The following is a 12,046-nucleotide window of genomic DNA, read 5'->3' on the forward strand; positions in this document are numbered from 1 at the left end:
AGGTACCGCCAGCGAGTAGATAGGGCTCTTAATTGTAGATTTTAAATATTTGAGAGACAACAATGCATAAATCGTAATTTTTTAAAAGAGCAATGAATTCTGGGTGATTAGAATATAACGTAGCATGAATTTAGGAAGCTTAGAAAATGAATAAGCATGAATTTAAGACAACAACTGAATTCAATTGAATTTCATGGAGAGAAACAAGATAAATAGGGGGCAAAACTAAAGCGCAAGGTATTGAGATGGTTTGAGGCCGTAAATAAATAAAAAAATCTCTATCTTATCTGCATCTTGGGTATTTCGTCGTAGTACGTCAGCGAGATAATTTAGAATCTCTACAACATAAAATGGCAAGATATGATATCAAATGTCAACATTTTAGAAAAATGTGCTCTCTCCAGTATCAAAAGCATCCTGTTAAGAATTCAGTGCAAATGGGTTGGATATGTTTGAATGAAAGATGATCACATTCTGAAAATTTTTTCGTATGACCAACAAGCAGAGAGATACCACAGTAAAAGAAGTTCCATCCTTAGGTATAAGGCTAAGTTGAAGCAATCACTAAAATCTGTACAGCTTTATTTGACATTTTGGGTAAGTTATTGCTTAGACCAATCTGTGTAGGGTAAAATGTGTCATGTTAAAGAAGACAAATTTGTCCGAAAGCTTCTTTTATTTTCACTTTTTTTTTTTTCTTTCTTCCAATCCTTTCCTTCAAACACTCATAGATTAAAATCAATTGGAGTGACCATCATCACCGTTGTTGTCATCATCATTATTATTATAATTAAGACAGCAAACTGGCAGAATCATTAGCATACCAGGCAAAATGCTTAGCAGCATTTCGTCCATCTTTATGCTCTGAGTTCAAATCCTGTTGGGGGTCAGCTTTGCCTTTCATCCTTTTGGGGTCAATAAATTAAGTACCAGTTGAGTACTGGGGTAAATGTAATCAACTTAATCCCTCCCCAAAATTCCAGGCCTTGTGTCTTTAGTAGAAATTATTATTATTATTATCATTATTATTATCAAGGTGTTGAGCTGGCAGTATTGTTAGCATGCTGGGCAAAATGCTCAGTGGCATTTTATCCATCATCTTGTCCTCAGTTCTGCTGAAGTCGACTTTGCCTTTCATCCTTTTAGAGTTGATAAAATAAGTACCAGTTGTGCACTGGGGTTGATGTAATCGACTTATCCTTTCCCCTGAAATTGCTGGCCTTGTGCCAAAATCTGAAACCATTATTATTATTATGAAGCTGGCAACTGTTAGCATGCTGGATGAAATGCTTGGCTGCATTTTGTCTGTCTTTACCTTCTAAGTTCAAATTCTACAAAGGTTAACTTTCAGGATCGATAAAATAAGTACCAGCCAAATACTGGAGTCAATGTAATCAACTTCCCCATCCCTTCAAACACTGATGGCCCTTTGCAAATATTTGAGACCATATTGTTATTATTGTTGTTAATAACACAAAGAACGGTTGGTCAGAGAATGTGAGCAGTTGTCAGATGACAACCCTCATCCTTCACTACTCAGATTAACCAAGGAAATGCTGTATAAACATCAGCACAGTCATTGAAGCACCCTCATTATATATCTCAATGTTGTTACTGGCACATGAGCTAAGAAAATGGAAATTGCTCTTCTGCTGCTACCACCACCACAACCACTACTACTACTACTACTACTACTAATACCACCACCATCTTATCAAAGTCTTTGTGCTTAGATTTGCTTTCACTAAATTTCTTGGCAATAATATTTATAAGCGTGTCATCCTTTAAATGCAGTGAGTTATTCTTTTTTTTTTTTATGGAAATAGTTGGAGTACTCTGGAATTTTATGAAACAGTTTCACAAAAGTTATCAACTCTCTCAACAAATCAGAAGTTATAAGACTTGTAATTGTTTTTAGTAGCTACCTCAGTTCATTCTGCTTGTGTAGACCTAGGAAAAGTAATTTGAATGACTGCTACACTTGCAGCAGACTATATGGAAGCTTCTTTTGTTGAGAAAGTTGTTTATTGTAATTGTATCTTGCTAATTGTCATAATTATATCTTGTTTATTGTTTTAATTATATGTTGGTCATGAAGTCTTCTAACTTCATACATTTCCACAGTATATTAAACCTTTCATTATCAAATTTCTAAATACATACATTGCTTACAGTTTTTAATTGATTTGGAAAATAATAATAATAATAATAATAATAATAATATTTGGAATAATTATAATTTGTAAGACTTTAGTATGATATTCATGTTTGAAACCACAAAAAGATTCTTTATATAAATTAAAGATGGAAGGCTTTGATTTAACCCTTTAATGTTTAAAGCAGCCTTATCTAACTCAAATATTTTATCTGTTTTATGTTCAAATTGGCCAGATCTGGCCTCTCATACTTATCCTACAATGTCACTATAAAAATATAAAAATCACATTATCAAAATTTCAAAGCTACAAGATAATACATGATTAATTCAAAATGATGTGAATAAATAACTATTACATTTGACAAAGTAATTTGAATACTAAATTGTTTAATCACATTAATGCAAGTTTTACTTCAGAGAACCAGAAGTGGTTTCAGGTGGGTTAGTATCTAATAACTGTTATTTAATAATATTGTATACTGTAGAGCAGAAAAGACAGTCTCAGTTTTACTGTCCTCTCTTAAATTTAGATTTGTTTCAATTAACTGTGGTTGATTCAGTGTCACTGAATTGATTTAGTTTCAAGCATTCTAAGCATACATTTATCTCTGCTTCTTATCAGTCTCTGGAAGTCTGCATTCACAACTGTTTTAAAATTTTGACAGGATCAGATTAATTTCTTGATAACTAATTGCCATTGCAAAAACACATTACCATTTCACAAGTGATGAAGAAGTGATGTATACATCAGTAGAAGGTACTTAATAAAGGAAGGCTTATACAAACATGTGGAGGTAGTGGGAAAAGCGATAAAATCGGACAGATCTGAAGATGTTGGGTGTCATAGATGAAAGAGATTATATGCAAAACCAAGATAAGTGGTGACACTGTACTGTAGACCTATCTAAACCAAATCCTTATAGCAGCAACAGATGTTAAAGCAATAATAATAATAATAATAATAATAATGATGATGATGGTGGTGATCTGTCAATTATTATTGACTGCAGTTCCAAATTAATTTTTAAGTTAATGCTAACATGCTAGTTTATGCAATAAAATTCTAAAGATAGGGTTTAGGCTGTGACTTGAGCTTTTATATATAGAGATTATTTAGTGTGTTTTTATGTGGAAGTAAAGGATGAATGCAAAATACAGCAAGCTGAGAAAAAGTCTACAATCATCGATGTAGAAGATTTGTCGTTGGTTGGAAACATTTATAGGTGATGTTGTATAACTCCAGGTCAGTCACAATTGAGTAGACTTATGAGGAAAGCCTTCCATTCATGACCATCTGTTTTAAAATATATCGGGAACTACATGCCCTAAAGTATCCTGCCTTTTTAAATGTGTGTGCTTGCTTGTGTGTGTGTGTGTGTGTGTGTGTGTATGTGACTTGCTCTCTTTTATTGTTCATGATGGGAAGACTGGAGTAGTCTAATGGACAGATCTAATGTTTTCTTTTATTACACCGGTGGCTTGGTACAGTAAAATAAGAAAAGGGGTCATAGAGAGACCAGAAAGTATTGTATAGGCAAGTGGCACATCAGATACAGACTTTGTAGGTACAAAATGAACATAAGGCCCAGTTGTAGATTTATATTATGTACCCCCCCCCCATAACTACCCCTATTTTATTGTATGTTTTGCCCTGTTCGCATGGGTAGTTTGGTTTTTTTCCAGTATAGCATGGTACTAGTTGTCATATCCTTTGTGAAATACAAGCTGAGATCAGTTTTCACCTCTTTGTTCCAAGTCTCCACAGGTTCCATTCATTTTGAGCTCTTATACAGTATCCTTATACTGAAATGGGTATAGACCCCTTTTGGTCATAAATGACCATGGGATTGCATTTAGAAAGTTCCCCCCTGAGGCACAAGTCCAGGCAAGTTGTTTATGGAAGAGCAGCAGCCACCCATGCATACCAGCTTCCTCTCTTCACACCACTGATGTTATCTAAGGGAAAGGCAAAGGCCAATACAGCTTGGCACCAGAGACATCGCAACTCATTTCTATAGCTGAGTGAACTGGAACAACATGAAATAAAGTGTCTTGCTCAGGAATGTAACACATAGCCTGATCCAGGAATTGAACTCATTATCTCATGATGGTGAGCCCAGCATTCGAACCACTGAGTCATGTGCTTTCACCACCCTTATACTATAACAGCTGCTATCCTCCATATGTGTCACATGCCTATATCAGCACAAGTTTCTCTCTTGCTCACTACATTTGATTCCTCACATATTCAGTTCTCCTCTATCATTCATGCATACTAATGTTAGACATCCAGTTGAGCAAGCTCACTTCACTTCTTTCTACTCTTCAAAAGTCCTCTGTATTTAAGACCTACATCTCACTATCATATAGTATCAACCATTTCACACAAGCATCATGCCTTTCACTCTGATGGGGAAGCCCTTTATTTCCAGTTGAGGTAGTAGCACCCTGAGCCTTTTCCATCCATTTTTATTCTAGCTGCTATGCTTTCAGAACATCCACTCCCCATTGCTAATTAGTTTTTGTAGGTAAATGAAGCCATTAACTACTTCTTAGGAATTGCTTGGTCGTTAGAAGAATTTATTTCCAGGGTGTTCATTGTGCTTATTTTCTCTGTGTACTTGTTACAGATCAAATGTGTTTTTGTTGGCTTGCCTGTGGTGCCTCTACACCTCTCTGCATCCATTGTTTTACACTAGTTACACCATTTCAAATTGTTACCTCCTCCTTTTCTGTGCATTGAATGCAGCCATTTCCCTGATGGTAGCAGGGTTCTATCTTCTTTCCTCTTTACTAAAACCTTAGTCCTTATGAAGTTTACTTTTAGGACTTTTAATTTTATGTTTTGCTTCCATGTTTGGAATTCCTTTTCTAAAATTTGTGCAGAGTCTGTGATATGAACTAGGTCACTGTAGTACAGAAATTCTCAGACAGCTAGTCTTAAGCACTTCTGTTATGGCTTGAGGTTGAGAACTGAGCCCTGATGGATGTTTAATTGCAAATTAAATTCACTACTAAACTCCTTACTCTCATTTTGCTGACTGCACTTCTGTACATACCTTGTAGCAGTCCTAATAAGCCATTCATCTACCTGCAGCTTCATTAGTGACCACCAGATTATAGACTCAGATACCTTGTCAGAGGTCCTCTCTAAGTCTATGAGTGCTCAATATAGTCTACACCTAGTTAGCACTTCATCTGTCTTTGTTTCCCTAAGAATAGAGCATGTTTTCTACCTTGGTCTGAGGTTATAAAGCTATTTTAAAAACAACAACAAAATAGTTACTGATGGGGTGGGGGGGACTCAGTATTGAAGACTGGGGCTGATATAATCAGCTATATCCTCTCCCAAAATTTGTGGCCTTGTGCTTATGTTAGAAAACATTATAGACAAATTCAGTTTTAAGATGTTTGTTAAATATTTTGATGTAGGGCTCTAAGTATTTTACATGCTTTTATTTTCTTTCTTTTTCTTTTTTTTTTTGTTTTGTAATTCTCTTGACTTTAATAAGATCAATATCATTATTATTTTATCTTGGCTGCACTTTTCATTCAGCTTATCTATTGTTCTTGTAATTATTGTATTTTGATAATTTGATATCTTTTTTTAAAGATAATCAGGCTCTTGAATTACCAGTTTTACTTGTATAATGTACAACATTCTGTGAATCTAATTTATAGAAATCAACCAAAAGTTGGATAGTAGATTTTTTCTTTTGTGAAAAACAATAAAATCTTATTTGTTTCATTTCATTTTTGAGATTTTCAAGACGGGATATATTAATAAATATTGATTTAATCCCTACATCAGGTGAAAGCATATGGCCCAGTGGTTAGAGTGTCACAATTGTAAGATCATGGTTTCATTTCCTAGACCAGGCAGTGCATTGTGTTCTTGGACAGAAAAACTTCATTTCATGTTGCTCCAATCCATTCAACTACAGCTAGGAATTTGACCCTGCAATTTGACCTGGGAATTTGGCCCTAGGAATGAGCTGGGAATTTGAGCCTGCAATGGACATAGATTCCATTTAGGGGTATGTGGGGTGGTGGAAGTTGTGATCTTAGTCACTTATATGCTATGGAAACCAGGTAAGAGTCTGACCTTATGAATCCTAGGAATCCTGACAGACCTTACTAACTGATCATACATCCAGTTATGTAAATAAAGTCAATTTTTGGACACTTTGTGACTCATTGGTATCTATTAAATCAGCCATTGAAGTTGTGATACTTATATCCTTTCAGGTGTTAGTAGAAATGAAATAGCTACAAATGTAAATAGAACTTGGACTGCAGATTGAATTATCTGGTTATTTATCACCTATGTATGCTATGATGTTCTCCATAATTTCATATTTAAGTGCATATTTATTAGAAATCAAATTAATTAAAAAAAAAAAAGAATTGGGTTTCTTATTGTCTTATGTTATGATGTACAAGTCTCCGACAAACCCAGTATCTTAGTAATTAGATTGCAGTTATATTTATTAAATGAGTATTTAAATTGAAATGTATTTAGTGTAACAGCTGTTGATCACACACTCACTTTTCTTTATCGTATCTGAATGTTGCTAATATTTTCCTCTGTAACAGATTTCACTGATAGAAAGTCAACTTGTTATTGGACAGTGTTTGTTGTTATGATTTACAACATAGCAAAAGTAAATCATTTGTTTTATAGAAATTTATTTATAATCTGAACACACTTACATGATGTTCTAGATTTTAACCATGTAAGACTAAATTAGAATTGACAAGATATGCATTCAGTGCTTTGAACACTCAATTTTTTTTTTATCTCTTTTTCAAAAGTATTGTTTAGATTGATTTCTGCCCCTGTACTTTAACTTAGTATAACATATGTGATCAAACTTTGTTCTGTTAGTTTAACCTAATGTGTTGCTGAGATTGGACAGCTCATCTCAGGACTAGATGTTTGAGCCAAATAGTGCAGAGGAACAGCAGCTGTGTCTACTGTAGCCACTACAAGAACATGCAGGCATATGTATCAATGTAGAAGCCTCTTCATAGCTGTTTGACATTTTAGAAATAACAGCAAAATTTCTCTCAGTTAATACTCTGCTCTTAAGAAGTACTATTATATTGGACAGTGTAGTCCTGGATATATGAAAAAAGACAAGATGGTCATAACTGAAATATCTTTGAATTACAGGTTCAATCGATCAGGGTTGACTTGTGGCTGAACAAAAGCAATAACAACAGCAACAATAATCGGTGTATTGAAATAGAGTGAGCAGTGATGGAAAGAATATAACAGATGTAAACTGCCAAAGTGCACTTAATATAATTTATCATTGCATATCAGAGTTAGCAGTTTAGCTTTCAGCTAGACAGAGGTCAAAATGTATGCACAACAATAAATTTGTGGGTTGTATCTAGTTATTCAATCAAATACCCCTGTACTACAAGGCTGCTTGATTAGATCTGATTTAAGGCTGTGCAACTGGCAGTTTATTTATTAGGGTATAAGGGTAATAATATAAGGTTACCAGTTGAACGTTTGACAGTTCATATCCCAGAACTGCACAGTATTCACAATCAAGATGGTTAATTATTGTTTTTTTTTCCTTTTTTCTTTAAACCTTTAGCATTTAAACTGGCCATATCCAGCCAAAATATTCTACCTATTTTATGTTCAAACTGGCCAGATCCAGGCTCTCTCACCTACCCTACAATGTCATTGTGAAACTAAACAATTGCATCATCTTGAAGCTACAAGATAATGTATGATTAAGTCAAAACAATGAATAAATAAGCATTACATTTGGCAAAATAATCTGAATGCTGAAAGTTTAATCATGTGGATGACATCTCCAAAATTTAAAATCCACTGATTTTTACACCAACTTATGTACACTATTGTATATTTATTTAGTCATATATTGGACTAAATATGGTCAACTGGTCAAGAAGTTAACACTGCAGTAACACAGTCCCAGGTTTAATCCCACTGCATAACATTTAGGGCAAATATCTTTCGCCATCATACCAGGTTGGCCTAAGCCTTTGTGATTGAATTTGGGTTGATGGAATTGTACCTGAGATTTTAAAAGTTCAACCATGTCACTCTGTCAGGCTGATTCTGGTCAAGGAATTATGTCAAGCTACTTGCATACTAATTCTATGAGCAGGTAATTCAGTTAATCAAACAGTTGAAGACGCATCATGAAAATTGGAGATCCATTCACTCTTTATTGTTAGTGATTCTCTCATCACTGCTTCCTGGACCAGGCAGTGCACTGTGTTGTTGAGCAAAACTCTTCATTTTCTGCTGTTCCAATCCACATAGCTGTAAATGAGTTCTTGCAGTAACTGGGAGGTTGATCCTACAATGACTTGGCATTCCTTTCTGGGGGTGGGGAGTGGTGTGATCTCAGTCACTTATATGCCATGGAAACCGGTAAGGCTCTGGCTTTAAGTGTCCTAAGAAGCACGACAAACCTTACTAACTTACCATACACTCAGTGTAGTAAATAAAGCCAATTTTTTGACATTTTATGAATTGTTAATAGCAACAAGTAATCAGCCATGTACATTTTAGTGGGTAAAAGAATGGAGTATAGATAGACTTCTGTGCTGTGCTGAAAAGGTCTAATAAGATTAAAACCATTCTGGAATTGTGTCCCATATTCACTGGAATAATTGACAAAAGTATTAGTCATTAACTGACATCATTGCTTTCTCAAGGCATAATCATTTATGATCATCTTTTCAATACTAACTATATTAAATATGTTAATATCATCAGCATAACCCTGTTGTTACCATATTTCTATTGAAGTACACTGCCATTGCTTCACTTAATTCTTCAAATAAGGAAAAAAATTAGTAAAATACAGTTGTATATACCAGGTGGTCATCTATTGGTGAGACAATCCCTTCTAGATTAAATTAAGTTGGAGGCTTGAATTTTAAATCAAAGAGTAAAGAAGAAGGTGTACAGAATGTACACACTTAATATTTCTTTTAGTTACACCTTAAGATCTTATTTTCAGTCATTGGTTATTAAGATCTTAAAATTTCCAGTCGTTGGTATTTACGATCTTAAAATTTTCAGTTATTGGTAGCGATGTGTAGCACCATTTCATCCTTTTTTTGGAATTGTCATTATTGAGCTGGTGTTTGGAAGATATATTAACAGAAATTTTGATGGCAGGTTTTAATTTAGAACTCTTTATAGTAGGAAGTTTATATCATAGAATCAAGGAGTGGTCTCAGGTGAGTTGGTATCAAAAGGGTTAAGTGGGTTAGTTTACCTAGATATAAATAAATACCATGGTATAAATACAGCTAACCAGTGCAAGTAGCTGAAGCTCTTTAACTTAAGAATGGTTGCTTAGCTTTTGATTCTCTATCAGTCATATGAGCCAGAATCCTCTTCATTGTATTCTTAGAAGGAAATTCTCAGCTACTATTTTTCATTCAGCTTATCTATTGTTCTTGTAATTATTGTATTTTGATAATTTGATATCTTTTTTTAAATATAATCAGGTTCTTGAATTACCAGTTTTACTTGTATAATGTACAGCATTTTGTGAATCTAATTTTTAGAAATCAACCAAAAGTAGTAGTTGGATAGTAGATGTTTTCTTTTGAGAAAAACAATAAAATCTTATTTATTTCATTTCATTTTTGAGATTTTCAAGAAGGGATATATTAATAAATATTGATTTAATCCCTACTTCAAATGAAGGCATGTGGCCCAATGGTTAGGATGTCACAATTGTAAGATCATGGTTTCAACATTGATTGAATTTCAGAATATCAGATGCTACACACTTATTTGAAAGTAATTGAAACTTCGTTACATTTCACCGTGTTGTTCATAAACCACAAAATTAATCCTTTAGTACTTAGATCACTCTGTCAAATGTAATGCTTATGTGTTTAGAATGATATTGTAGGGTAGGTGTGACAGGCCAAACCTGGCTGGTTTGAACACAAAACTGGTTGAATATTTGGGCCATATATGGTTCGTTTAAATTCAGTAGTTCTAAATCGGGGTCCATATAAGATTTTGTGGGGTCCACAAACAAAATAGTAAATTGGGTCTACAGTAATGTTTCATGGATCTATGAAAAAATGTTGCTTTAGATGTTTTTATTGCAAGAAATAGCTATGTTTCTTTCTTAAACATTTTATTTAGTTCAACCTACACAAGTGAATGTGTGAAAAACAAAATAGGAATTTTGAAAGAAGTGTGTATAAAACTAGTTTTTAAACATCAAATGGCATTGGGGGTCCACCAGAGTAAAATAGTAATCAAAGGGGTCCATAGATAAAAAATGGTTGAGAACCACTGGTTTAAATGCTAAAGGGTTAAAGTAACGGACAGTTTCTAGTTTTTAATCTGACAATTGCCCATTAATTTCAAATTTCTTTAGTCAACATCTTTTTCATTGATATTAGTTCATAGAAAAATGGAAAATATTTATGTCAAACTAGATACATTTATCCAATATTATAAGAACCAATATGAGATGGAAAACAAAAAAATGCTTTACCAGTAACACTTCACAGCTGCTGATAACATAATTATTCCAGAAAGTAATAGATATGACATAGGTTCTCTTTGTGAGTCTGTTGCTGTTTTCTTCTCAAATTGATGCTTATAATGTCAAACCTCGTATTACATTAAAATTGCAGTGGTTAATTCATTTACTTTTTTTTCTTTATTGTAATTACTATTACAGATCTATCTCAGATTCTTTAGGGGAAAAAAATGGTAAAAGAAATTAATATTAATGATAAATAATTTAGTTGACATTTAAATAACTCCTCACTAATCTTTTTTTCTAATTACAGCTTCCTTATTATTGCTTATAATTATGGATGTGAAATGTCCAAGAGTATTTTGGTACTGAATCCTTTTAGATTACAATACATGGAACCAGGCCTAACAAAAGTAAGTTGATGCCTTTTATTTATCCAACAAGAAGTAATTCTTGAATATTCGGTCAATTTTTTTCCTTCAGTTGTTAATAAAATCCATGAATGTTGTTGCTTTTTCATTGTAAGGTAGCCATTTGATTTTTAACAATTTCTTTAAAATTATCTTATCTTAAAAAGTAAAAGATATGAATTAACTTGTTACATCAATGAAACTTGAAATAAAGTTATAAATAGTAACATATAGAAGTCTACCAGAGGACAGCCTTTGACATTTTTTTTTCTATCCAAGAACTCTTCAACCCAATATTCTCCATGCTATTATAGTGTTATCGGCTTTGAGTTCTGCTATTAAAACTAGTTATTTCATATCTCTTGAATTTTTTAAATACATAGATAGAAAAAAAAATCTTTTCTTTCTTACATAGGTGCAGGTGTGGCTGTGTGGTAAGAAGTTTGCTTCCCAACCACATGGTCCTAGATTCAGTCACCCTGCATGATACCCTGGCCAAGGATCTTCTATTTATAGCACCAGGCTGACTAAAGCCTTGAGTAGATTTGGTAGACAAAAACTGAAAGAAGCTTGTTATATATTTTGTGTGTGTGTATACACACACACACACACACACACACACACACACACACACACATACACATCTTCATTTTAACGTCCACCTTCCATGCTGGGATGGGTGGGAAAATATATATATATAGAGAGAGAGAGACACACACACACACATTTCTTTTTCTCTTTTGTTTCTTTTTGTTCTCTCTTTTTTTTCCCTCTCATCCTTTTCTGTCCAAGAGTGTTGGCTTGAGATGTCAAAGACTTTTCTATTCTCCCTGAGCATTAAACTATTACACCTGCTTGTTTTTCTCTCTCATCTCTTCATCTTTTGTTTTCTATAAATTTGAACTCTAGCAGATCTTAAATGATGATGATGATGATGATATATATATATATATATATATATA

The 12,046-nt window shown here is 33.6% G+C and overlaps 1 protein-coding gene across 5 annotated transcripts in view; it reads left to right on the top strand.

The window, feature by feature from the left end:
* The window catches only part of LOC106880822 (sorting nexin-13), a 167,491-nt gene that overhangs the window by 51,043 nt on the left and 104,402 nt on the right, over positions 1-12,046 (top strand). For 4 of the 5 annotated variants that reach the window (XM_052968756.1, XM_052968768.1, XM_052968749.1 and 1 more), the window contains one exon: positions 10,988-11,087. In XM_052968756.1, coding sequence (XP_052824716.1) covers positions 10,988-11,087 — 100 coding nt within the window. Of the gene's footprint in view, positions 1-437; positions 598-10,987; positions 11,088-12,046 lie in introns of those variants that run through there. The other variant, XM_052968775.1, reaches the window with a different exon arrangement.

This window comes from Octopus bimaculoides, chromosome 1 (genome assembly GCF_001194135.2).
Source record: "Octopus bimaculoides isolate UCB-OBI-ISO-001 chromosome 1, ASM119413v2, whole genome shotgun sequence".
Lineage (NCBI taxonomy): Eukaryota > Metazoa > Mollusca > Cephalopoda > Octopoda > Octopodidae > Octopus > Octopus bimaculoides.